At 51.1% G+C, this 27,089-nt stretch overlaps 3 protein-coding genes across 12 annotated transcripts in view; 2 read left to right on the top strand and 1 right to left on the bottom strand.

Annotated features, from left to right (window-relative positions):
- The window catches only part of FAM131C (family with sequence similarity 131 member C), a 569,848-nt gene that overhangs the window by 57,103 nt on the left and 485,656 nt on the right, over nt 1–27,089 (top strand). The window lies entirely within an intron of this gene.
- ZBTB17 (zinc finger and BTB domain containing 17) lies at nt 29–21,718 on the top strand. 4 transcript variants are annotated; one of them, XR_014551800.1, is made up of 15 exons: nt 29–308; nt 1,880–2,086; nt 4,192–4,380; nt 6,437–6,607; nt 8,324–8,437; nt 9,348–9,610; nt 11,259–11,401; nt 12,411–12,711; nt 12,837–12,924; nt 15,051–15,167; nt 16,514–16,634; nt 17,505–17,635; nt 18,480–18,695; nt 19,336–19,770; nt 20,118–21,718. XR_014551800.1 is itself a non-coding variant. In XM_083629345.1 (15 exons), exons 1-15 carry the CDS (start codon nt 44–46, stop codon nt 21,429–21,431), a joined length of 2,688 nt encoding a protein of 895 aa, XP_083485471.1. In that variant the 5' UTR covers nt 29–43; the 3' UTR covers nt 21,432–21,718. The 4 variants fall into 4 exon arrangements, 2 of the variants coding, with proteins under 2 accessions (XP_083485471.1, XP_083485472.1); XR_014551801.1 differs by having other exon boundaries at nt 17,505–17,783; nt 18,009–18,695; XM_083629345.1 differs by having other exon boundaries at nt 19,336–19,425; nt 21,160–21,718.
- SPEN (spen family transcriptional repressor) overlaps nt 22,693–27,089 on the bottom strand; it is a 78,290-nt gene continuing 73,893 nt past the window's right edge. For all 7 annotated transcript variants that reach the window (XM_083629149.1, XM_083629150.1, XM_083629152.1 and 4 more), the window contains 4 exons: nt 25,454–25,867; nt 24,755–24,949; nt 24,246–24,404; nt 22,693–23,865 (listed from right to left, as the gene is read on the bottom strand). In XM_083629149.1, coding sequence (XP_083485275.1) covers nt 23,734–23,865; nt 24,246–24,404; nt 24,755–24,949; nt 25,454–25,867 — 900 coding nt within the window. In that variant the 3' untranslated portion in view covers nt 22,693–23,733. The remainder of the gene's footprint in view (nt 23,866–24,245; nt 24,405–24,754; nt 24,950–25,453; nt 25,868–27,089) is intronic.

Here is a 27,089-nt window from a genome sequence, read left to right as displayed (position 1 = left end):
AGAAACTGCACTGCCTCTAGTGCTTGTCCCTGCCTCTGGTGTCATGGCGGCCAAGAGACGGTGCGGAGCCGCCTGCATCACGTGCCAGCAGTTTCTTTGCCCCGCCCCTTTTCCGCCGGCGAGACGGGACGTGCCGTGCACGCAAAGCGAAAGAGGGGGGGGGAATGCGCGTCGAGAAAGAGGGCGGTGGCTACAGAGACGCCGCTTCCGCCCGGGCCCAAGATGGCGGCGCCCTTTGTCTGTTCCGTGTCACTCTGAGCGCCGCCGCCGCCGCCGCCCGGGATTATGTGACGCGCGCCGGATAGCAGGTGCGGGGAGGTGGTGGGGGCAGGGGGAGGGTTCGTGGAAGGGGAGGGGCAGGAAGGCAGCCGGGGTGGGGGGGCTGCCTGTCAGGGGGAGGGGGCTGCCAGCCAGCAGGTGGGGGGAATTCAGGGGGGCCGGGGAGCTAATGAGGGGCATTGAAAGAGGCGGCAAGCTGGGGGTGTTGGGGGGCCGGAGGGGAGAAGAAACAAGCAGGGGGGCAATCGGGGTGTGTGCGGTGGGGGGTCGAGGTTAAGGGGGGTCCAGGAAAGCGAACAGTGGAAGGGGGAGAGGAGGAAGGGGATAACTGAGGGCGCTGCCCGTCTGTGGAGGCCAATTGCCCCCCCAACACGCACACCCCGAGTGTCAGGTGTTGCTGAGGGTGAGGAAATTCAGGTCAGTAACATTTGTATTGTGTTTGGAAATACAATTTGGAATTTAAAAATAGAAAAAAAAGAAACGTGGGGTGGTGGGACTTACTTGTTCAGGGTGGGGGAGACACACAAAGGTTCATTTAGGATTATTTCTTGTGCCCCTTTTTTCCAGTGAGGGGCAGGAAGCCTGTGACAGAGTTGACTTGGGGGTTCAAAGCGTATTCGGGTGAGGGGAAGGGGCTGGTGCTCAGTGGTTGGAGCATGGCATGCAGAACGCCCCAGGTTCAGTCCCTGCTGGCAGCATCTCCAGGTAGGGCTGGGAGAGAGACCCTTGTTTGAAACCCGGGAGAGCCTTTGCTGCCTGTCCACTTTCTGCGTTGTGGTGGTGGGGCAGGTGATGGGTGCTCTTAATGGGGTGAGATGGGGAGTTTGGCCCCATGAGGGAGGAGATTGAAGGTGTTGGAGGAGGGGAGCTGGGTTCAAGTCCCACCTGGGCCCCAGACCAAAGAAATAAGACATCTCAGCCTGTCTGAGTGTCTGTAAAATGGGAACAAGCTGATTTGCCTCATCTTGAGAGCAGCAACACTTAAGGGCAGCAGAGCCCTTTGCAAATACGCATCCTAGAAAAAGAGGATATCTATCATCCTAGAAAAAGAGCCTGTTTGGAGTGACAGCTCTCAGACTTCTTCAGATGGGCCTCAGGATTTGCGTGTTGATTTGCTGCAGGGAGATCTGGCCTCACTTTTGCTGGGCTGTTCCTGGAAAGGAAGGAGATGCCCTATACTGAATCCCATTGTTGGTCTATCTAGCTCAATACTGTCTACACTGACTGGTAGCAGTTTTCCAGCATTTCAGGCAGGAGTATCTCTCAGCCTTACCTGGAGGCGCCACTGCGGATTGAATCTGGGGCCTTCTGCATGCCAAGCAGGTGCTCTCCAACAGAGCTAAGCCCCGTCCCCTTCTGTTGTGCAGAAGTGGTTGTCAACAGAATTGTAAAGTTGGAAGGTTACCCCTGAGGATCATCTAGTCCAGCCCCCTACAATGCAGGTATCAAAACTCAAACATCCATGACGGATGGTGAAGGCTTGGAACTGCATACTGCTTTTCTTCGGCTGGGCAGGGCATGATTCGTGGGCCAGAGGGAAGCCTGCATAGTCAGAGGAGGGGCATCTGTGCTCAAGGGCCTCCTGCCTCTCTCCCCGCAGCCATGGATTTCCCTCAGCACAGCAAGCAGGTGCTGGAGCAGCTGAACCAGCAGCGGCAACTGGGTCTGCTGTGTGATTGCACCTTTGTGGTGGATGGCATCGACTTCAAGGCCCACAAGGCAGTGCTGGCGGCCTGCAGCGAATACTTCAGGATGCTCTTTGTGGACCAGAAGGACGTGGTGCACCTGGACATCAGCAACGCGGCAGGTGGGTCTAGCGGCGGGTGGGGTTGCGGGATATTATCCCGTGCCTGAAATGTAGGGTTGAGCTGCATCCTAGCTGGCCAATATAACAGTTGCAAGGGGCCCAAATGACCACCACGTCCTGAAGCAGCCAGCCTAGGCTGTGCAGGTGTCCCACAGGAAACGGCCTGCAGAGCTGATTGATTGCATTATATCCAGCCTTTTTCTCTGAGGAGCTCAAGGTGGTTTGCATGGTTCCCCCCTCCTCAATTAATCACCACAACAGCCCTAGGTTAGGCTGAGAGGCAGTGACTGGCCCCCAGGGTCCCCCAGTGAGAGCTTTATGAGTGAGCAGAGATTTGAACCCTGGTCCCTCCCAGAGTCCAGTCAAAGTCTCTTAACGAGTACAGGTAAGTCAAGCAAGGTGAGTCCAGAATGAATGGCTCCAGGTGAGTTGAGCAAGGGACCCACGTTGCACGCCTCATGCAAGGCAAACAGCAGCAAGCCCCCTTCTGAAAACTATGCGGCAAGTTGTACCCTCCCACCTCTGGGCCAGAGATAGAAGGCAGAGTCAGGCTTGAGCAAAAACCACCTTGGGGGATGTATGACTTGGCCCTGGTGGTGCCTCTGCACCACCCAGTACCCTGTCCCACAGTGTCCCTGGTGCACCCCGGAAAAGTAGCAGTGGGTGCCTCCTTGGTCCCCAGAAGGAGCCTAGAGATTTCTTTTAAGTTTTGAGGCGGCATATAAATTAAAAGGTAAAGGTAAAGGGATCCCTGACCATTAGGTCCAGTCGTGGCCGACTCTGGGGTTGCGGCGCTCATCTCGCTTTATTGGCCGAGTACAGCTTCCGGGTCATGTGGCCAGCATGACTAAGCCGCTTCTGGCAAACCAGAGCAGCGCACGGAAACGCCGTTTACCTTCCTATCGTAGCGGTACCTATTTATCTACTTGCACTTTGACATGCTTTCGAACTGGTAGGTTGGCAGGAGCAGGGACCGAGCAACGGGAGCTCACCCCATCGCGGGGATTCGAACCGCCAACCTTCTGATCAGCAAGTCCTAGGCTCTGTGGTTTAACCCACAGCTCCACCTGCGTCCCAGCATATAAATTACTTAATAAATAAATACAGAATTAAAATAAATAAAATGGGAAACTAAGCCACAAAGTATAATTTTATTTTGTAAAACAACTTAACTTCCATGTGTGTGTGTATGTCATGTGCGACACAGGACCGGGTCTGATTTCTTCACATTAATCTACATGAACAAGACGTCCCCACCCCGCACCCCACCCAGTTTAGGTGGGAATAAGTCATAAAAAGGGAAGGGAAAAATGGCTAGGGAGGGTGGGGAATATGGGGTGTTTCTTGCCTTTACTCTTTTCATTTTTAGCTTTGTAAAACTATGAGATTCAGTTTTTAAAAGAAGAGTGTGGAGAGGAAGGAGATCTAGCAAAGTTCTGGCTTTTTCCCATGATGGCTCCTTCAATGCTTTCTATTTTTTAAAATCAAATTCTTTCAAATTGTTGGTGCCCCTGCTTTGCGGATGCCTCAAACCAGGGGTAAGCAACCTAAGACCTGGGGGCCGGATGTGGCCAAATCGCCTTCTGAATCCGGCCTGCGGATGTTCCGGGAATCAGCGTGTTTTAGAATGAGTAGAATGTATCCTTTTATTTAAAATGCATCTCTGAGTTTTTTGTGGGGCATAGGAATTCGTTCATATTTTTTTTTCAAAATACAGTCTGGCCCCCCACAAGGTCTGAGGGACGGTGAACTGGCCTCCTGCTGAAAAAGTTTGCTGACCCCTGCCTTAAACCATGTGCTCAATTTGCCTGTTGGGCCATCCAGCCCTTGGCACTAGGGTTCGCTCTGCCTTGCAGGTGGGAAGTCCATGATGGTCTGTCATAAGAACATAAGCAGAGCCAATGGCCCATCTAGTCCTGCCTCCTGCTCTCACAGGGGCCAGCCACACACCTATGCAAAGCCTGCGACCAGGAACTGAGCACATGAGCAATTCTCCCCTCCTGTGGTTCCCAGAAACGGGCATCCACAAGCATTGCTGCCTCCAACTGTGGAAGGCAGAGCAGAGCCGTTGTCCTGCGCTGACTGCCTGTCCGTGCCTGTTCCAGGTCTCGAGCAGGTGCTGGAGTTCATGTACACATCCAAGCTGAACCTGAGCCTGGAGAACGTGGAGGACGTCTTGGCTGTGGCCGGCTTCCTTCAGATGCAGGAGATCATCAGCGCTTGCAACTCCCTGAGGACTCTTTCGGCACCGGCAGAAGCTGCAGTGGAGAGCCCGGGAGACCCCCCGACAGCTGGTATGGGGCTGTGGTTGTAATTGTATGAGCAGGGAGGTAACAGGGGGCACTGCTCTAGATTTCTGGGCGATCCCTGGTTAGATCTCTGGAGATTGGTCCATGAGCCCCAAAAGGGGGTCTCAGTCCAATATTTATTTATTTATATTTTAACAAAAAGTTTTATTTATAAAGAGCGACAATTCAACACCAGTGTAGAAAAGTTATTGAAAATTATGCAAGCACGAATTAAGTAACTGGCTTCATCCTTCACTCTTCAGACACCAGTGGTAGAACTGAGAGGGATACCATTAAACCACTGCATATTTTCTTCTATAGGTTTAAAGATTAAAATAATAAGCAAAACAGACTCAGTAGCTATTTCTAGTAAGAAGCACTCTGTAGAAGAGTAATATGGTCTCCTTTTAACATGATTCGACCCAGCTGTTTCCTTGATTTTGTCTTGGAGTGAATCTCATCAGCAACATCCAGAACCAAGTTCATATATTCATCAAATCCAATATTACAGCCTTCTATCCTCATGTTCACCTGTTCATACAGCCACACCTGAACTCTGGACCTATTCTGTAGGTATCTGAAGGTGAGGTTGATGGGCTGCACCATCACTTTCTGCATCTTCTGGCCTTGCCATGGCCGGCAGCTGGGCTGGGAATGACCCCTGACAGGACAGGCCAACTTAGGCAGGATGGGGCAGCCAACGGTCAACTCCTCTCCCTCCTCGCTTTATCCCTCCCGAATATTTATTTTTGTTGTTATTATGTTTATTGGAAGTGGAAGGGAACCCATGTGTCATCTAGTCCAACCCCCTGCAATGCAGGAATCTCAGCTAGAGCTTCCATTACAGATGGCCACACAGCCTCTACTTAAAAACCGTGCTGGACTTGTAACAGGGTAAAGGAATATTGGGAAATAATTTATAATGAATTGGAAAAAAACAGTTAAGTACCTTTCCAAAAAAATAAGAATCCTTCTTGTTGGGGATAATTCAGATGGAAATTCCCAGCTGTCAAAAAAGACTACAGCGGTACCTCTAGATATGAACGGGATCCGTTCCGGAGCCCTGTTCGCATCCAGAAGCAAACGTAACTAGCGACGGCATGTCTGCACACACACGCGTTGCTTTTTGTTGCTTCTGCTCATGTGCGTGACGTCATTTTGAGCGTCTGAGCATGCACGAGCGGTGAAACCCAGAAGTAACGCACTCCATTACTTCCGGGTTGCCGCGGAGCGCAACCTGAAAGCGCTCAACATGAAGCATATTCAACCTGAGGTATGACTGTATTTATGTATGCCACTCCTGTGGCCCGTGTTTTGTTAGCCCAAAAATGGAAAACGAGAGAGGTCCCATCCAAAGAAGAATGGCAACTTAAACTGATAGAATAAACACATCTTGCAGAATTAACTTATAGAATAAGAGAACAAGAAGAACATACGTTTAAAGGTGATTGGAAAATGTTCATTGAATATATGGGTGAAAATTGTGTACATTTAAAAACGCTGGCAGTATTAGATAAATTCAACAGTGTAGATAATTTTTGATGGATCTAACAATGGAATACTGAATGGTTTAGCTTATGTAAAATATGCAGGGATTTATGGTATGTAAGTTGAGCCATGGGAAGAGAAGAGGGGAAGTCATTGATTTGAGGTTGTTTAAATGAATATTCTAAAATGTAAAATAGAAAAGCTTAATAAAAATTATACAAAAAACAAAAATCACCTGCCAAGGAAAGAGAGTTCTCTCAACTGTTCTTTATAAAGCTTGGTTTCTAGACCCTTGATCATCTTGATAGGGCAGAATACAGCTGCTGCATCACACAGCTGGCTTATCTTAAGCTTGTGGTCCACCAAGAGGGAATCTGTAGGGAGACCCCACCTTGGCCTGATCCAGCAGGGCGTTCCTCACCCTTCTCTCCCCCAGCACCTCCTCAAGTTCTTGTCATCATGGCAGCCCTTGGGCCCATTGTGCAGATGGGGTAAGTGGGTGGGGGCTCAGTATCTGGTAGGTCATAGCTGAGAGGAGCCTGTCCTAGTTGGTTTTGGCCCCTCTCTTTCCTAGGGCAGGAGAAAACGGCTGGTGGGGGTAAAGAGGCGACAGAGACCCCCCGGGATCTGGAGGAGACCCCACAGCCCCCACCCAGCAGCATCCAGAAGGAGGCGGCCATGGAGCCCACAGAGGAACAAGAGGAGGAGGAAGAGGAGGCTGAATGTGCAGCTGGGAAGGGCTCAGGTAAGCACCGGGAACCAGGGGTCTTGGATAGAGCCGGACATAATAATAATAATAATAATAATAATAATAATAATAATAATAATAATAATGTATTATTTATACCCCGCCCATCTGGCTGGGTTTCCCCAGCCACTCTGGGTGGCTTCCAACTGAATATTAAAAACAGTGCAGCATCAGACATTAAAAACTTCCCTAAAGAGGGCTGCCTTCAGTTGTCTTTTAAAAGTAAAATAAATATGTGTAAATCATATTTGTCTGCATTGTGGTATTTTCACAATCTGCCCTGGAAGTGTTTGGTGAAGGGCACAAACAGTAAATAAGCAAATGAAAACTTTCGCTCAGTTGAAACACTCCTGCTTGGTCCTTGGAAGGTAAAAGGTAAAGGTAAAGGGACCCCTGACCATTAGGTCCAGTCATGACCGACTCTGGGGTTGCGGCACTCATCTCGCTTTATTGGCCGAGGGATCCGGCGTACAGCTTCCGGGTCACGTGGCCAGCATGACTAAGCCACTTGTGGCGAACCGGAGCAGCGCACGGAAACGCCGTTTACCTTCCCACTGGAGTGGTACCTATTTATCTACTTGCACTTTGACGTGCTTTTGAGCTGCTAGGTTGGCAGGAGCTGGGACAGAGCAACGGGAGCTCACCCCGCTGCGGGGATTCGAACCGCCGACCTTCTGATCGGCAAGTCCTAGGCTCTGTAGTTTAACCCACAGCGCGACCCAGGTTCAAATCCTAATGTCTCCAGAGAGCCTGCCACCAGTCAGTGCATGTGATGCTGAGCCTAATGGACCAATGTCGTTTCCTGAGACTCTGTTTAAATCAGCCCTTTATGTGGAGCCACAAGGACTAGTGTTTCCTTCATTTTCAGTAGCTGGGCGGTAGAACACCTGTTTCGCATGCTGGAGGTCCCGGTTCGATCCCCTGAACCACCAGGTTTGGCTGAGAATGTTCCCTCCCTTGTGGGCTGCTGCCCATCGGTGTGGGCAATACTGAGCTTGGCTGAGCAGTGGTCTGATTTGGTACCAGGGGACTTCCTTTGGGAGAAGCCTCCGGGTGGTGGGGAGAGAGCTGGCTTGGGATCACGGCAGCAATTTATAAAAAAAACCCCACCTCTATTCCAGTCCTCTCCCAAAGCTCAGGGCACACTGAAACATCTCAGAACAAAACCTAAAAATCTGTTTCGAAACCTTGGGTGCCTTGCCTGATGCAATGAAATGGGCCAAAAATCCAAGTAGAGCTTATTTGAAGAAGCTACAGAAGTATCTTACAGAGAATAAAAAGGCCCCCCAAGGGCCATCTAGTCCAACCCCCTGCGATGCAGGAATCGCAGCCCAGTAATCTGCATGTAGTACAGCCTTCCCCCACAACCTGATTCCCTCCAGATGTTTCGGGTGTTGTAGTCCAAAACATCTGGAGGGCAGCAAGTTGGGGAAGGCTGGTGTGGGATCTGAAGACCCAAGAGGAGGAAATTCAAACTAAATCTTTAGGAAGACTGCATTACTCAGCGTTCATGAGATCTAGCACCTTGGGTGGGACTTGATTTTAACATCTGCAGCAAGCTTCGTCTGTTAGCCGAGGATGCCTGTTCGCTTCCCTCCCCCATCAAATCCTGCCCTGCATCCTGTTCCCTCTCTCTGATTTGTTGCCCCTTATCCCCGTGGCTGTTGGTCACTAGTGCTGAGGGGTATGTGACCAACTCCTCTCTTTTTTCAGCTGTGGAAGACGACGTCTCCTCCCCAGTGCCTGAGACCTCGCAGACGGAAGACTGCTCCCCTGGGGAAAGCAGCGCTGCCCCAAAACTTGCCCTTTCGAGGGCTGCAGAGGATGGTGAGTGGCAACAGCAGCAGGGCGGAAAGCCTCTCTTGGGTGCTTCTGGGGGTGATCTCTGTGTGGCACCCAAAGGATCTTTGCTTTCCCTTTGCCCATGACGCCTGTAGGTCAAGAGGGCACCAAGCGAGATTCCTTTCGGAAAGAACATTCTTGTATCACCTCAGAAGGGCAACAGATGAGGCTTGCAGGATCCAGGTTCATAGAATCAGAGAATAATAATAATAATAATGATTATTATTATTATTATTATTTTATTATATTTATATTTATACCCCGCCCTTGCCAGCCAGAGCTGGGCTCAGGGCGGCTAACACCAGTAAAATTACAATAAAAACATAATATGGGGGGGATTAAAAAAAGAGGTTAAAATGCAGCCTCATTTTAAAAGTAGCCCATGGAATTGCAGAGTTGGAAGGGATCCCTGAGGATCATCTAGCCCAACCCCCTGCAGTGCAGGAATCTAAGCTGAAGATTTCAGGAAGATGGCCTCTGAGTATCTGAAAGGCCGCCAGGGGGGGAAAGCAGAGCAGACCCTTGTTCTCTCTGTTCCTCCAGAGGGCAGAGCATGCAGGTGGACAAGGCAGGGGGGCAGATTTTGGCAAAACCTTAGGGGGCTCCTTTGGCCAGGGGGGCACCACCCACCTCAGGCTCAGAAGCATCACCTGGGCATCCTTCTGTTGGGAAGGGGGCTGTACGTTGCAGGATCCCGATCCTTAGCAGAGGCTCAGGCTAGATGCCCTCCAGAAACCCCGCCCGCCTTGCCGATTTTGTGAATGTAATCCCGGAGGGTACAGGGGGAAGGGTTTTTGGGGAGGCAGCTGCAGCCGCATAGACACTATGGGCTCCCACAAGATGGCGTCTAGCGCAGGTGGCCCACTAGACTGCTTCTTTCTCTCTGTGTCTCCAGCTGAGCCCTCTGACCTGAAGCTGCCCTCTGAGATGGAGGTAGAGCTGGAAGGCAAGGGCGAGGGGACCGTGCCGCCGGAGGCCGAGGTACCTTCCCAGGCCCACGAGGCCCTGCTGGCCAACGGCAACTCCCAGGATGAGGAAGAGTCGGGGGGCACGGACTCCGGGGCAGAGAACGCAGGGGAGGCCCGGCTTCTGCGCTCGGGGACCTACAGTGACAGGACCGAGTCCAAGACCTACGGGTCGGTCACCCACAAGTGCGAGGTGAGAGATTATCATTTCAAAAAATGCATACCATGCTGAGCACTGGACGGTTGGCCAAACAGCATCTGCTGCAGCCGCCTTTTGCAGCCTAACTTTCTGCAGCTGAAACATGATGTGGCATGGACCTTCTACCCCAGAATGTTTTACTTTGATGTTGAACCAACAGTGATAGGACAGGCAAACCATGTCCAGTGGTGCCTCAGGTTACATACGCTTCAGGTTACAGACTCCGCTAACCCAGAAATATTACATCGGGTTAAGAACTTTGCTTCAGGATGAGAACAGAAATCATGCTCCGGCGGTGCAGCAGCAGCAGGAGGCCCCATTAACTAAAGTGGTGCTTCAGGTTAAGAACAGTTTCAGGTTAAGTACGGACCTCCGGAATGAATTAAGTACTTAACCTGATGTACCACTGTATTTCACTATCAGCCTTAAGTTGTTGGGGGGTTTTGCAACAAAACCCGGTTGCTGTTACCAACCACCTTGAATAGCTCACTGGGCCAATTTTAAGAAAGGCCAGATCCTGTCCTTATGGCCTGGGTGACCTGTATGCTTGGTCAGTAGCCACACTCCTCAGTTATCTCTCGAGACAGACAGATGCCAAACAGTAGGACAGATCCTTTATGAAATTGAAGAGAAGTAAGAGGCTCTCCAGTTGAGAGTATGGTGGATGAAGGAGCCATTTCAAGTTCAGCAGCAGCAGCATCTTGCCAGTGTTACCTGTCCACGGCCTCCCCATCGGATGCCGTGATCAAGTGTCGCAGGGGGAACTTGTTGGTGTGGAGGGCACAAACCAACCAGATCAGCTTACGGCTGAGCTTGACCTCTACCTGATACATGGCACCACCCTCCTGACTGGTGTGAACATTTGTAGAATCGCCTGTAACGGCCTGCAGGTGGGTTATCAGTGCCCTTCTACAAGATTACAAGCAATAACTTTGGCTGGTTTTTCTTTCTTTGAGCCTTTCTCCGGAGTGAAGTGGTAGAGATATATTCCACCTGGCTCACTGCACACAGAAGAAGGCGACAGTGGTGTGGCGGCAGCTGTGGCACGCAGGCCCAACACCATATCTGATGCTCTGCAGAACATTATGCATCTCTAATGTGTTGTACTCTGTCTTTTTATGAGAAGTGGAAGTCGTACTTGGTTTTCCTAATGTCTTTTCATGACTTCCATTATTTCCATCCTGAGCATCTTTGCTCTTCGTTTTCATCAGCAGATTTTTTTTGGTATTTAATTTGATGGCATTGATGCATCCTGCTTATTTCTGCTTATATTCTCTTGTCTTCTTGTTGCTTCTACTTTTTGTCTGTTACGCTCAGGCAGATCTGGCGAGCCAATCTGATGGTGCAATCGTTTTTTGATGATTTTTATGCAATTTCACGCACATTTTTTTCCATGAAAAATAGTAACGCAAGTTTAAAATCATTGAAAATTCCTCGTATTTTTTACATAGCTGTTTACCAAACTGAATTATATTAATTAAACTGCAATAGGTTTTGAATTCCTGAGTCGTGTAACAACTTTTTTATCACCCCTCATTTTGGGAATTTTGAAAGTTGGAAAATTTGGCATTTGTCCACTTGCGATGGGGCTTCTTTGGGACCAGCCACTTATGCCGCCGCCTCCTTCTCCCCCCCCCAACAGGACTGTGGGAAGGAGTTCACTCACACTGGCAACTTCAAGCGGCACATCCGGATCCACACCGGGGAGAAGCCCTTCACCTGCCGCGAGTGCAGCAAGGCCTTCTCTGACCCAGCAGCCTGCAAGGCACATGAAAAGACACACAGGTAGGTGGCCAGTGACCAGCGAGGCTGATCCAGGAGGGGAAGGATTCCCATTGGCAGTCAGGGCAGCCGTGCGATGCCCGTGCTGACAGCTCAGCCTTCCCTGCCCAGCTTCCGTCTGCATAAACAGCGCAAATGCCGACGATGGGCATCCTCCTCCCAGGGTTTTGGGGAGGCTGCATGAGCCTCCGACCTCTTGGTTGGCATTACCAGCAGATCTTCTCGGCTGTAGTTAATCAAAGCTGACGTTTGCACCCAGGACCACCTCCTGCCCGTAAAATCATGATTAGGTAAAGGGACCCCTGACCATTAGGTCCAGTCGTGACCGACTCTGGGGTTGCAGCACTCATCTCGCTTTATTGGCCGAGGAAGCCGGCGTACAGCTTCCGGGTCATGTGGCCAGCATGACTAAGCCGCTTCTGGCGAACCAGAGCAGTGCACGGAAACGCCGTTTACCTTCCCGCCAGAGTGGTACCTATTTATCTACTTGCACTTTGACGTGCTTTCGAACTGCTAGGTTGGCAGGAGCAGGGACCGAGCAACGGGAACTCACCCCGTCAAGGGGATTCGAACTGCTGACCTTCTGATCAGCAAGTCCTAGGCTCTGTGGTTTAACCCACAGTGCCAACCATGTCCCTAAGATCATGATTATTATTTATTAAATTTGTAAACCGCCCAATACCCACAGGTCTCAGGGCGGTTCACAATATGAAATCGCAAGATGAAAACACAAAATACATAATTAAAACAAAAACAACCACAGCCTTTGAGGTGCCAGCCCGTCCTACTAAGCACCAAGCTCTTCTGTAAAACCGCCTTACCGTTACGCCACTCTGCAGCAAGGGGTTCCACCAGTTAACGGCATCTTTTCTTTCTGCAAAGCTGTCCTTCATTCCCTCTTGCCCATCCTGAATTCTCCCGCGGCGGCGTAACTATGCTTCTGTTAGTTGCGGAGTCAGGTGGACAGGTATAATCGGTGACCCTTCCCTCTCCCTCTCCCCCGTTCTCCCAGCCCCCTGAAGCCATACAGCTGTGAGGAGTGTGGCAAGAGCTACCGCCTCATCAGCCTGTTGAACCTGCACAAGAAGCGCCACACCGGGGAGGCCAAGTACCGCTGCGAGGACTGCGGCAAGCTCTTCACCACCTCGGGCAACCTGAAGCGCCACCAGCTGGTCCACAGCGGAGAGAAGCCCTACCGGTGTGACTACTGCGGCCGCTCGTTCTCCGACCCCACCTCCAAGATGCGCCACTTGGAGACCCACGACACCCACAAGGAGCACAAGTGCCCCCATTGCGAGAAGAAGTTCAACCAGGTAAGGCTGGAGGGCTGGAGGGTAGCTCCCCTGCTCGGGCTGGGGGGGTGGTGGTGGAATGCCTGCGGGTGTTTGGGACCACCCCCCACCCCCTCTCAAAGCCGGTCTCTCGCCTTTGCTGCCAGGTGGGGAACCTCAAGGCCCACTTGAAGATCCACATTGCCGATGGACCCCTCAAGTGCCGGGAGTGCGGAAAGCAGTTCACTACGTCAGGTATGCGGTTCTTGGGCAGTCGCCCAGACAGGCTGGGTGGCTCCCAGGCTCCTTTGCCCGCAGCCCATCTGGGGCCTGTGTCGAGGGAGCTGACACAGAGCACAGTCCGTTTTCAGATCAGAGAGAAATGAGGCAGCGCTAGCTCACTTGCAGTTAGTCGTTTTGTTAAGGAATCGGAACAGAAAACATACAGAGACCTCTGAGATATACTCCACTATAGCAAGCAGTTGCTTGGGCTGTTTTGCACCTCCCACTTTACTCCATTCCCTGCGTTTTGGGCCCCTCTCTAGTGGACGCAGGTGGCGCTGTGGGTTAAACCACAGAGCCTAGCACTTGCCGATCAGAAGGTTGGCGGTTCGAATCCCCACGACGGGGTGAGCTCCCGTTGCTCGGTCCCTGCTCCTGTCAACCTAGCAGTTCGAAAGCACATCAAGTGCAAGTAGATAAATAGGTCCCACTCTGGCGGGAAGGTAAGCGGCATTTCTGTGCACTGCTCTGGTTTGCCAGAAGCAGCTTAGTCATGCTGGCCACATGACCCGGAAGCTGTACGCCGGCTCCCTTGGCCAGTAAAACGAGATGAGCGCCACAGAGTCGGCCACGACTGGACCTAATGGTCAGGGGTCCCTTTACCTTTATAGTGGGCTCCAAGGGCCCCTCTCTGTCTCTGCCTGGCTCTCTGTTATGTGTAGCAAAGAGGAGCCAGCAGGCTGTTGGCAGAAACACTGGCCGGGGTGAAGCTGCCAAGTCTGACTCCTGTCTTTACTCCGTGTTGGGGCACCTGCTTGTTTCCCCCTTTTCCTCAGCCTCCAAACTCCCAGCCTCTAGTACCTCCCAGCTCTTCCCCTCCTCTGGGGTGTGCCCAGTTGTCCACCACCAGGAGGCCTGGATCCAAATCCTCTCCCTCGGCGCTTTCCCTGGGGAAAGGCGGTTTCCACCACTCCTCCTGAACTAGCCAGTCTCCATATGTAAAGAAATATACAATAATAAGATTACATTCATTTGTAAAAAAGGAATATGCAACAGGAAGTCTAGTGTGTTGGTATGTGTCAGAGCTACCCTAGGTCCCAGCTCACAAAGGACCAACGCTGCTTCGTTGTTAAGTATAAAAGTCTTTATTGAAGTTCAGTTTCACTTCCAGAGCCGCAGCGCGCAGCTCCACGTCTCAAGTGTCAGACCGCTGATGCTCCGTCTGAGTCTCCTCCCCCTTGACACCAATTTAAGATTCTAGCCTTGCTCCACCTTTTCCGCTGCTCTTTCCTCCTCTGGGTCCGCCTGCCCGCCGGGGTTCCGCCCTTTCTAGCCTCTTCTCCCGCTGATTCCCCTGAGCCTTCTCCCTCCCTCCGGCGGGCTTTAGGAGCTGGTTCCCCATCCGGGTCTCCTGCTGTTCCGCGCGCCTGCACATTTGAACTTGGCGCGCGCGCCCAGCCAGCAGCTTTCCTCCTGACCGTTCCACTGCTGCTGTCACTGCTTCCCCCTTCGGGGGGGCTAGCTGCAACTGACCTCCCCTCCGTTGGAGGCGTGGTCAGCCCTGACTCCCTCTCTGGAGGAGACACTGCCCCTGACACATGTGACTCTTCCCCCCCACTACGCTCTGGTGGGGAAACTGGTCCCGATCCTCCACTGCTGCTTTGGGGTTCCCCGCTGGCTCCTTGTTTCTGGTGCGTCCCCCCTGGGACCCCCCTTGCCCTGACCATCGGCGCCCCCTTCTGGGAATCTTCTGATTCGCTGGAGAAGCTCATGGAATCTCTCGGGCCACTGTCATACTCCCCTACGCTGCCCTCGGATTCTTCCCCTTCGCTCTCCCAATCCTCTCTCCCCAGTGCTCCTGCTCCTGATTCCCTGACAGTATGTATATAATTTTTGGGGGAATTGTTTTTGTTTTTTCTCGTTCTTTTTTTTTTGGTTTCATTTTCTTTCTAGGTATATAAAATTTGTATATAATTTTTGTATACATGTTGGAAATTATATGATAGTAAGTCCTGTAATGTAATATGGCAACATTTACCGATGTAATATATGAACGTTAACAAATAAATAAAATGCAAATTCAAAAAATAATAATAATCTAGCCAGTCTCCGACAGCCTGCTCAAGGCCTCTCCATACTTCCTCCTCCTTCGCCCGCAGGAAACCTCAAGCGACACATGCGCATCCACAGTGGGGAGAAACCGTACATCTGTGTGCACTGCCAGCGGCAGTTTGCCGACCCGGGGGCTCTGCAGCGCCACGTCCGCATCCACACGGGTGAGTTTGGCCAAGGGGGCGCTTCTTTCATTCCCTGGGTGGTCAGAGAAGGCGTTGTAGCTGTTACCTCCCAGCCAGGTGGCTCTCCCAGGCCTGACCTGCTGGGGCTCATAGGATCATAGAGTTCTATGGAGTCGGAAGGGAAGGAGAGTCCGCCGCTTCCCCAGGCCTCTGTCAAACAGCTCCTACTGTTCTTCCTCGTGTTCAGTTGCAATCTCCTCCCTTGTCATTAGAATCTGTTGGTTCAAGTTACGTGGAAATTCCAGCTAAACATTGTGGGAATGTTAAGGATAGTAGGAAAGGATATATTGAATAAGTATTATCCTTCCTTCACTCATGCTATGCCCGTCTAATGTTCGTATATACCTTGTCAATAGTATTTTCTCCCCTTGTTGCACACTGCCTTCTGGAAAAAGGTACAGGGTTATAAAGACTAGGACTAGCCGCCGGAGAAACAGCTTCTACCCAAATGCAATTCTGGTTTTAAACGCAGTATAAGGGGTCTCTATAGGCATATATTGTATTTTAAAATGGGGTTTCAGAGTTTTTAGGAGGTTTTGAATGTCTTATGTAGATTTTTCAATTTCATTGTTCTGTATGGGACAATGACAATAAAGATATTGTATCATATCTTAAAAAGAAGTGATGTAGCAGAGCAGAATCCCCTCAATATAGCTGGAAGCTAGTTTGCAGATTCGTTTGAATCTCTTAGTTAAGATTATTTCCTGGTGTCCCCTTTAATCCCTCTTAAAAGAATAAAGACACAAGAGTCTTTCTGAGTAAAGTAACTCACATTTTAATTCAAGATATGATCCCTGAAAGGCAGGATTTACTTTAGTGGTTACACAAGCAAAGTGTGAGTTAATCTCATAGGGAAACTGAACTCATGTGCTGCTGGCTGAGAGCCAGCAGACAGCAAAATTACATTAAGATAACAAAATGGCTACAGGAGAGCAGCATGGCAGCAAAAGAGCAACAACAAGAGAAGGAATAAGACTGAGAAAATGGCTGCCTGACTCAGCTCTTTTATGGAGTCAGCCAGAGCCACGCACATCTCCCAGGTCACATGCAGGGAGAGGCTGCTCCAGACCAGTGGAACAGGAAGTTACACAGACTGGGTGTCCCCCTGCACCAATGGATTACACCCCACAAACATTAGGAAGATGTGGGAGGGACAACCTCAGAAGATTGAACCTTGGACCTTCTGCATGCAAACTTGGAGCTCTGACCCTGAGCCGTGGTCTCTTTCCTTAACAATAAAGCAAGCTTGTAGTCCTCAAGCCATCCAAGTAGGTGGCCATCCCTGTGCCCCCGTGATGTTACCCTCCCCTCCCTTCTCTCCCCAGGTGAAAAGCCCTGCCAGTGCCTGATCTGCGGCAAGGCCTTCACTCAAGCCAGCTCCCTCATTGCCCATGTGCGCCAGCACACCGGGGAGAAGCCTTACGTCTGCGAGCGCTGCGGCAAGAGGTGGGCCCCTCTCTTGGCTCTTGGCCTGGCCTAGGGAGAGCTTCAGGGTTCAGGGGTCATCTTCATCCATCCTGGGCTGGGGGCTGTGTTTTTGCGTGGTGGGAGGAGGCGATCTGTGTACCCTGTGCTAAAACAAAGTATTTGTGATGGGTGCTTTTGCGGGGGGGGGGGGGTTTTGCTAAACATGGAGGCAGGGCGGGAGATTAAACTGGGCCCTCCAATTATTTATATAGATATATGCTTAGATAGGGACGCGGGTGGCGCTGTGGGTTAAACCACAGAGCCTAGGACTTGCCAATCAGAAGGTCGGTGGTTCGAATCCCTGCGACGGGGTGAGCTCCCGTTGCTCAGTCCCTGCTCCTGCCAACCTAGCAGTTCAAAAGCACGTCAAAGTGCAAGTAAATAAATAGGTACCGCTCCAGCGGGAAGGTAAACAGCGTTTCCGTGCACTGCTCTGGTTTTGCCAGAAGTGGCTTAGTCATGCTGGCCACATGACCCGGAAGCTGTACGCCGGCTCCCTCGGCCAATAAAGCGAGATGAGCGCCGCAACCCCAGAGTCGGCCACGATTGGACCAAATGGTCAGGGGCCCCTTTACCTTTTACCTATGCTTAGAGAAGCCTGTCCAAATGCTTAGAAAGTCAAGGTGAATTTTAGCTCGTTTCAGTAGCTTAACTTTTTGGACTATTGTTGAAAGAAAAATAAAACCTTGTTTTGTATTTTTGCAACCCGCTTTGAGGTTTGTTGGTTTGTTTTACAGTCAAGCAGCCTATAAATTCTGTTAAATAAATCCAGGGAAATATTTTGAATACCTAGAAGTCCTGTACACGTTTCAGTTCTGTTTCTGTGCCCCCCCCCCCGCCCCCGCTCAGGTTCGTCCAGTCCAGCCAATTGGCCAACCACATCCGCCACCACGACAACATCCGCCCCCACAAGTGCAGCGTCTGCAACAAGGCCTTCGTGAACGTGGGTGACCTCTCCAAGCACATCATCATCCACACAGGTGAGTCCGGCTGTAGGGAGAGCCCTGGGGCAGCCTTCTCTTGGTAAATTCCCATAACAGGAATAATCACCGTTCCTATCCAGTTCTTTCCTTAAATTCTTTATTATTTACATTGCAAGTTGCATATAAAATAAGAAACAGAACTACAGTGGTACCTCGGTTTTCGAACGTCTCCATTGATGAACATTTGGGTTTTCGAACGCCATAAACCCGGAAGTAAATGCTTCAGTTTTCAAACACACCTCCAAAGTTGAACATGTTACGTGGCTTCCACTGAGTGCAAGATCCTGAGGCCTGGCTGCTGCCTATTGAGTTTCCGAATGTTTTGAAACAGTTTTCGATCTTCCATAATGGATTACGTTCAAAAACCGAGGTACCACTGTATATGCAGATCTCTGCACCTTTCAGCTATTCGGCCAGAGAGACAGGCTCACAAACTTTCTCATATTCTGGCAGGCGCACTCCGCCGCATGCCCTGATAAAGATGCCTGTTGTTAGGGAGAATTATTGTTTTAGGCGCGCTTCAAGGCCGTTTGAAGTTTATTTTGGCAAGACACCAACACTGTCTTCTCACTGGCCAGCCAGATGCCCCATAGAGAAGCCCACGAGCAGGACCTGAGTGCAAAAGCAGCGCTCTCCCCACTTGGTGTCATCCTTTGAGAGCTCAACTGCCTCAAGACGGTGGAGGTAGAATACATAGGCACAGCGAGACTGCGATAGTCATGTGCAGAGCAGGGAGTGTTACGCAGTGGCGGGGCCCTGCTGGACACCTCTCTGTGGGAGAGGCCAAAGTGAGAGGCAGCCAGCTGGCAGGTTGCTGAGGCCTCTGTGCCATCCTGGACAGGCGAGAAACCCTTCCTCTGCGACAAGTGCGGCCGCGGCTTCAACCGTGTGGACAACCTCCGCTCTCACGTCAAGACGGTCCATCAGGGCAAGGCCGGGATGAAGGTTCTGGAGCACGGGGAGGGCGACGAGTTCAACATCGTGACCGTGGCTTCCGACGAGATGGTGACTCTGGCCACGGAAGCCCTGGCGGCCACGGCAGTCACACAGCTGACAGGTGAGCAGGAGATCCTGGCCTTGTCGTTCTCTTACCAAGGGCCTGAGGGAGGCTTGAGAACTCGGGCGGGGCTCTCCCCTTAAGAAAGAATGCTTTCAACACTCAGGAGCGCCACGAGCAATTTGCATTTTCCTCCTCCCTTGCTTTATTCTTTATTATTATTACTCTATTATCCTTGGCAAACAGAGGAGGTTGCAAAAGAGCTGGTAAACTGAATTTCGAAATCCAAACAAATGAAGCCTTCTGGTTTTCACCCAAAGTTGAATAGTTGTGGGCAGGGTGGCTTTTCTCCTTCTTTGTTCTTTGCCTACGCTGAGGAGCAGTATCTCCAGTGTTTCAAATGGGGATGGGGTGTTTTTCCCAGCTGGAAATGCTGCTGGAAACTGAATGCCTAGGACCTGCCTGCCAAGCAGATGATCTAACACACTGAAGCTACGGCCTCTTCCCTGTCTGTGGAACAATCTTTGCTAGGGTATTTAGTGTCTTCTCCCCCCTGCCCCCAGTATTTCAGTCCCTCCTTAAGCCCTCTCCACTGCTAGGAAGGGTCCCCACCACAATGCAAAGGGCCCCTCTGCTGGCTTGAGTGGCCACGGGACCTCCATTGTGTGCTGCTCAACTCCCCCGTTCCTTTTTCCTGCAGTGGTCCCCGTGGCAGCGCCCGTCACAGCCGATGAGACGGAAGCCTTGAAGGCTGAAATAACAAAGGCTGTGAAGCAAGTGCAGGAAGCAGGTGAGCATCCATTTGGGAGCGTTCGGGCAGCTACCCCTCCAAAGGAGATCCTTGGCTCAGCTTTCTTCGTCACAGCTCAAACCTTCGGTAACTGCGCAGAACACAAAGCTGGGCTGTTTCTAGAAGCTTGCAGTATAGAAATCTGGCCACAAGGGTGCAGCACCCCAATGTGTGACCAGCTGTTTTATGCTCTTCCCCATTCTTTGGCCTTTCAGGTGATTAAGCTTGAAAAGGGATGCAACTCTTAACAGTTCTCAGAGATGTTGGATTTCTAGAGAGGGTCTATTTTTCCTAGCATCCTTCAGTAATGCAATAGTATGTGCCCTTTGGCTGTTTGGGGCTACAGCCTCATCACCCTTTGCTGTTCATCCATGTAAGGTAAAGGGTAAAGGTAAAGGGGCCCCTGACCATTAGGTCCAGTCGTGACCGACTCTGGGGTTGCGGCGCTCATCTCGCTTTATTGGCCGAGGGAGCCGGCGTACAGCTTCCGGGTCATGTGGCCAGCATGACTAAGCCGCTTCTGGCGAACCAGAGCAGCGCACGGAAACGCCGTTTACCTTCCCGCCAGAGCGTTACCTATTTATCTACTTGCACTTTGAGGTGCTTTCGAACTACTAGGTTGGCAGGAGCAGGGACCTAGCAATGGGAGCTCACCCCGTCGCGGGGATTCGAACCGCCGACCTTCTGATCAGCAAGTCCTAGGCTCTGTGGTTTAACCCACAGCGCCACCTGCGTCCCTGTTCATCCATGTATCCCTACATAAAAGAGGAAAATACTAAAAGCCGGCTTTTAAATGTACCTAAATACAGGTTCATGGTGGTGGTTTTTAAAAAGGTGCACGTAAAGGAAAAAAAGACGTGCTTAGTAACAGTAAGGAGCTTCACTCCTGGATTCACTCGTCTGCAAATAGAAGGGCTTTGGTCAGGGGGCTTTGCCCTAAATTCACCTCTGCCACCTGCCATGCTGTTGGGTCTGCTTACCCTCTAGCGGGGCGAGAGCAGTAGGTGTGCACAAGTTTTCAAAGCGTACTTTGTTGTCAGGCTCAGTTGCACTAGACCAGGGGTCAGCGAACTTTTTCATCAGGGGGCCGGTCCACTGTCCCTCAGACCTTGTGGGGGGCCGGACTATAATTTGGAGAGAGAAAAAAGAACGAATTCCTATGCCCCACAAATACCCCCGAGATGCATTATAAATAAAAAAACACATTCTACTCATGTAAAAACACGCCGATTCCTGGACTGTCTGTGGGCCGGATTTAGAAGGTGATTGGGCCGGATCTGGCCCCCGGGCCTTAGTTTGCCTACCCATGCACTAGACATTTAAAATGTCGTGCCACCTCAAACAAGTCCTGACAGCCCCAAAATAATCCTGGGAGCTGCAGTTCTTTGGTGCTAAGTGTAGTGCAGAGAGCTCCCCCCAGAGCTACATTTCTTGAGTGGTTTAACACTTAATACCTCTTCGCAGGGAACTCTAGGAATTGTAGTCCTGTGGGAGAGCCCTTACACCTTGTCTCAGCACCTGTGACAAACTACACCTCCCTGGTTTCTTTACGGAAAGCTATGATTTGTAGGATGGGTGGCTGGGGCCGTTTGAAGCAATTCACCCATGGCCCTACTGCTCGGCCTTTCTGTATGACTCTCTCTGGGATAAAGCACTTTCAAAGGAAACAGATGGGACTGACCACCCCGGCTCTCCTGCAATTTGCTGTCTTCTGGCTTTGTCCTGTCTTTCCAGATCCAAACACCCAAATCCTGTACGCTTGCGACTCCTGCGGGGAGAAGTTCCTGGATGCCAACAGCCTGGCCCAGCACGTCCGCATCCACACAGCCCAAGCCCTGGTGATGTTCCAGGCGGACACAGACTTTTACCAGCAGTATGGTGCCCCCACCGCTGCCTGGCAGCCTGAACAGGTCATTCCCTCAGGGGAGCTGCTCTTCCGCACGAGGGATGGCAACGAAGCCCAGACCACTTCTCTGCCCACAGAGGCCCCACAGACTGCAGAGTGAAGGGAGGGCTGGTTGCAGAGGGGCAAGGGGACCGGTATGGATTGTACTACACGCTGCTCGGTTGGGGGGGTGGGGGTGGCACGTGTGGTTTGGTTTTAAGGTGCTGCTGGCTGTTCCCTCCTTGCCCATCCAATGCCGCCAGCTTCACTCACAAGCAGCTATTTTAAGGAGGTGACGACGGCGTTACCAATGTAAAAAAAAAAAAAAAAAAAGATTATTTCTGTATTTGAGAAGCTCCTGCATCTGTGTTAATATTTAGAAACAAAATAAAGGCCATTATTTTCTAACATCTGATTCAAAATGCACACTGTTTGGTGGGTATTGTCTCGGCAGCCTGTTTAAAAATCCCTTAGCATTGTATTAAAAGAAAAAGTTTTCTGGTTGTCAAATTATTCGACGAGGTTGAGAAATGAGGAAGCTGGTTGGTGAAAAATGGCAGGTCATCAGTGTTGGGTTTCCTAGAGATTCTCCTCAGCTGCATTTGGTTAATATTTTGGCAGGTGCAGGCGGCAGGGTAGATAAAGATGCTCCAGCTAGGGAAGAAGTGGATTAAAACAACTTTAACAGCCCCATTTATTTATTTCTGAAGCTGGAGATTGAACCCCAGCACCCCCCCCGGCTGACAAAATGGTTTCTCCTTGTACATCTGCTGCTGCTGCTCTCTCCATGAGCCGGGGGGTGGGTGGGGTGGATGGGGCGCTTCATTTTGGAATCGGGCTCTCTCGCACGGCCTCAAACCATGTAAGGTAAATGCTACAACACCCACATTTCTGCTCCGATGCACTCCAGAAAGGATAATGAGTTAACTCACCCTGAAGCAAATATATGCTATATTTGCAGAACCTCATGTAATTCCATTTTTTTTAAAGGGCATTGTTTGTTTGTAGGGTTGGATCCAGACTAAAGTGCACTAAAGGCCCCACTGTAATCCACAAGAACCGAGAGGAAACATCCTCAAACCCCACCCCAGTCTTTTTCTTCTACATACACATTCAAGTGACTGACAGAAAATGCGGAGACACTCACCTGCCGTGGGTTCCATCTCCCGTGACAGGCAAAAGCCGGCTCTGCCTGCCTGCCTGAAACTAGATACCTGGCATTTTAGGGTTAAGGGTGCTAGTGGGTATAAAATTTTAAAGTACCAGATCCAAGTGCAAGTAGCAGGTGAGAATCAAGCTAGCAGAAGGCAAAAAGGTTGAAAGTAGTACAATAAATAAACTGCAGTCCCCGTCAGCTGCACACAGCACACCAAAGACTGGAATGTCTTGTATTTTTTAATAAAGTTTGTAATCCAATGGACACACAAAACAAAACGGCGCTGAGAAAACATTTCCATAAATTAATTGTTAGGACAAGGACAGGAGGAGGAGGAGGAGGAGATAAAAAGTCTGTACAAGTGTATAACACTTCCACATGTGAAGGAACAGGGAGAGGCGGGGAGGAGGCGGCAATGTCTAAATGAAGCACACTTACAAATGAGTGACAAATACAAAGTCTGAGTATGAAAATAAGATTTTCTCTGAAAACACATTTTTTGGCACAGATTAAAAAAAAGTATGTTGTGGGGATCAGATTTCTTTTTAAAGTCAGTATTATATATTTATATATATATATATATTATATATATATATATATATTTCTATGTACACACACCCACAGAGTCCTGCATATCCCACCAGGAAGGAAAATAGTTCTCTCCCTTTTGTGTTTTGCTTTGCTTCAGTGTAAACTGTACATCCCAGATGATGGAGGAGGAAGAGGAGGCAACTGCAGCATTGGGGGAGGGGGCAGCGCGCGGGGTCATCCGGGAGAAGGAGTGGGGAGACACATCGTGAAATGCTCCTTGACCCGCAGACTGGAGCGGAAGTTCCCAGGTCCTGCGTTTTCTGAGTCCACAACGCAAGTTCGTGCATGTATTGAGACATCCACCCTGAACGCCACAACAAATCTTTAACTGTGCAAAGGTCCAAAGTCACTGATTTAGTGCAAAGGCAGTTCTGGTTCCTCCTCCTTTTTTTGTTTTTAAGTTATTTCGTAAGTTAAAAAAAATAGCCTTCCTTTCATTCCCCCCACAAGGAGGCACCAGCTCCCAGGACCAGTCTGCCTCGTTGAAGTGCCTCAGGTGTCCGTCTTCACTAGAGCAATATGTAAACATACAAGGTAGAATGGCGGCCGCTACAAAGCCAGAGTTTTGGGCAGGAGGGTCCAATCCCTTCCGTCCATCCTCCCTTCCTTCGTCATTCACTGTCTCTCTGTTTTTGCTGTAGGGCCTTGGAGAAAGAAGTCCGTAACTGTAAGCCACTCAGACCGATGCAATGACAATCATCAGGTGAGGAGAGATGTTTGAGATACTGGCGAGGAGGTCTGGGGCGAGGCGGGAGAGGTGACTCTCGGAGAACTCACAGGGTGGGAAGATCTGTAGGACATAGGCAGGCTGGAATAGAGAAACACAAAGGAGAGGGAAAGGGTGACCACACAAGCTCTCAATGGCCAACACATTCGCCACAGGCAGGAGCACAAAGGGCAGACCCTCAGCTGCTTGTGCTGAAAGGCCTGGGCTCCTGTGATTCGAACTCAACAGGCTCCACCTTGCTGCTGCCTCACAAGTTCAGCTGTGACATCCCCAAAATAACAAAGCAAGGTTGGGGAGCGGGAGAGATGTGGTGGGTATGTCTCATTAAGTTCACACAGTGGTGAGGGAAATGCGTTCTGCATATGCTCAGGCACTGCATTATAACAACAGCTAAGTAAGTCCTTGCATTTAAACACATTATGGGGAGGAAACGAGCCCATCTTTCTCTCCCTTCCCCATACCTGGTTGGAGCCAGGGTTGGGAACGTTGATGATGCCAGCGGCTTGCTTGGCTTGCAGGTAGCTAATGAAGGCTGCCTTGAGCGACTCCGTCTGGTTCACAACATCCTCTTGGTCTCGTCCACAAGGCAAGGCCAGCAGCAGGCAATAGTCGCTCTCCACCTGGAAGGCAGGACAAGATCCCTGAAGAGCACATCTCATGTGCACGTGCTTTGCTGCCCCATCCCTGCATTCCCAAGAAACCAGCGCCATATATTCCAGGCACCTGCAAAAGCACATCCATCAACACCCAACAGGTAATTTCATGTGCATTGATGAACAACCCCTGCTTTCCCCACAGGACGCAGCCATGCTCAGTCCTGCAATGTGCAATTCTGCTGCAGATTGAACAGGCCTCTGAAGCCTGGTCTCGCAGACGCTTTGAGCGGCTGGAATCCAATGCAGACGTGCCAAGCGGACTCAGCGGGCACAAGACCCTCCTCAGAAAGGAGCCTCTTGCTCCAGCCATTTACCATCATCCTGCGCGCCACGCCCTCCAACTGTGACGCTTCCAGCCTCATGCGCTGAGCAATCCTCAGGGGAGGTCCCCCTTCTGGGGCTGGCAGGGAGCGGTGTGCCAGGACGTTATTGCCGGAGACAAAGTGCAGCTGGACGGCCGCCGTGTCATTCTTCAAGGCTAGGAGCCCCTGCCAGACAATGGGGTATTTCTGCAAATGGGGGGGGGGGGAGAGAGAGAGAGAGGGAGAGAACACTTCAGTGTGAATGGCGAAAGCCATGGAATAACTGCAAGGAAGCAGGGCAGAGTAGGAGGGGGTGACCTCAGGCCCAGCCACCAAATGTACCCCCAAAACCCATCATGTTTTTGCCCAGCTGAAATATATCCTTGTCCCATGCACATTTGCCTCTGGCCCTGCCCATTGGTGACATGCGGCCCCCAGGAAGTTGCCTGGAAGAGAATGCGGCCCTTGGACCGACAGGATTCCCCACCCCTGGAGGTTTCAACAACTAGGTGCAAGATTGGCGAGTGCCTCACTGCCAGAGCCCAGCCTCTGTGGCCCACTCAGGGCCCTCCTCCTTCACAACCAGCCCCTTGCTTCCAACTTGCACCCCCTTTCCCAACTGTTTATCACCAGGCCTCCCCCCGCCATCTGCACCCCTCCCCAACCTCCTACCAACAATAATTCAATCAAAAGCCAGCACAGAAAACTCACGGTCAGCAGCTGGACCATGTCCACCGGTCTCTGGGAAACAGGATGAGGTGCAAGGTCTTGCTTGAGCACCGACTGGGGCTCGGGCCGGGAGAGGGGCAGCCCCGGAGGAGCCCCAGGCCCAGAGGTGGTTGGGATAAAGAGCGCCGGCTTCTGCACTGGGGCCTGATGTGGGGATGGGAGTTCCTGTTTGACAGAGATAGCAACGGGAGACGGGTAGGAGGTCTGGCCTGCGTCTGCCTGGCTGCGCTGAAGGTGCAAGTGGGGGTCGATCTGCTGGACGTGCCGGTTGACAGCCACTGGGTGGTGAGTGGGGTCTGGTCCTGCTGCCTGGGCTCCCTTGGGCTCCTGGGTGTGCTGGGGAGTCTTGCTGTGAGCTGGCTGGCTGGGGTGGGTGTGTTCCCCTTCTGGCAGACCCTGAGAGGCACAAAGACAAAATCAGGGCGCATTGGAGGAGGAGGAAACACTGGTCTGGTCCTACCTTCCTTGTGCCTGCTCTCTGAAAGAGGGCTCTGGCAGGCAGCAAAGGAGCAGCAAACTCCAAAGTTCTCAGAAACACCACCACACCCTCTCCCCAGAAAAGCAAACTAGTGCAGGTTTATCATTCTAGATTAAAAAAACTTGTGGCTTCTATCCCTAGGGTCTCCAACAATGGCTCTTCCTCAAGGATGTCTGCATGCTCAGCCATAACCTGCCTCTGTGACAGTGGTTCTGGTTTCCAGAGCAGCCTTCTCTGGTTTCCAGGACCCTGATTTCCAAGCCCCCACATCTGTCCCCACACAGCTACAAATTAAGGGCCACTGTAGGACCCCAAAAACACTCCCTGTGACCTGCTACCCTGTGCATCGAATGCTTGTGGTAACTGCTGCTGGCACACTCCACTTCCTTCTGAGGTACATGCCTCCCAGCCATGCAAGAACTTGCCACACACATCCCAGCTGCATCAATACACAAGCCAAGAGCAGGCTTGGAAACTGGGAGGAGGGGTGGGAACGGAAGACAGAGGGAGGGACTTGCTGGTGGCACTTCACTTCCTTGCCTCGGGCAGCCTGGAAGATGCACACCACCCTACTCCCAAGGCAGACGGGCAGGCAGAGCAACTCCCAGGCTGCGGAGAGGAAGGAATCAGATTCTGGGCACGTTAAAGAACAGGAGCCAATTCCCACCTGGGTCTCTTGCAGCAAACACAACAGCCAGTCTTGCAACACAGGGACCCCTAACCTTTTGGGGCCCAGGGACACTTTTGATACTGTTGTGGGCACCACAAAATACCCATTTACAGAAGAAGGAAGGGTGATGCTCAGAATGCTTCCCTGACCCCAAAACAACTAGATGGGGAAAACTCCACACACCTCAAAATAAAAACACAGCAGACAGCCCCCGCCCAACACACACACACACGCGGCACAGGAGCCTTAGCACGCACCATGAGAGGAGTTTGAGGGTGCTGTGGTTCTCACAGGCAACATCAGGGACCTCAGTTAAAGAGGAACCCGCTTCACTATGGCATAAGCCGTTTGCATGAACAAGATTTTCTTTTCTGCACACATTTTAGCCCCAACTGAATTTTGCAGACTGCATTTTTATCAATTACTATGACACCTGGAGACATGGAACCTGGTCCACAAAAACTTATGAT

Source organism: Podarcis filfolensis (assembly GCF_964270895.1).
Source record: "Podarcis filfolensis genome assembly, chromosome: 8".
Classification (NCBI taxonomy): domain Eukaryota; kingdom Metazoa; phylum Chordata; class Lepidosauria; order Squamata; family Lacertidae; genus Podarcis; species Podarcis filfolensis.
The sequence above is the reverse complement of the archived record's forward strand: the minus strand, read 5'-3'. Positions and strand labels throughout refer to the sequence as shown.

Excerpts from the sequence above, each read along its gene's own strand:
- ZBTB17 (XM_083629345.1), top strand. The coding sequence starts at position 44 with ATGGCGGCCAAGAGACGGTGCGGAGCCGCCTGCATCACGTGCCAGCAG. Across the intron at positions 12,712-12,836 it reads GCGAGAAGAAGTTCAACCAG|GTGGGGAACCTCAAGGCCCA; the intron begins GTAAGGCTGGAG and ends CTTTGCTGCCAG. Across the intron at positions 12,925-15,050 it reads AAAGCAGTTCACTACGTCAG|GAAACCTCAAGCGACACATG; the intron begins GTATGCGGTTCT and ends CTTCGCCCGCAG.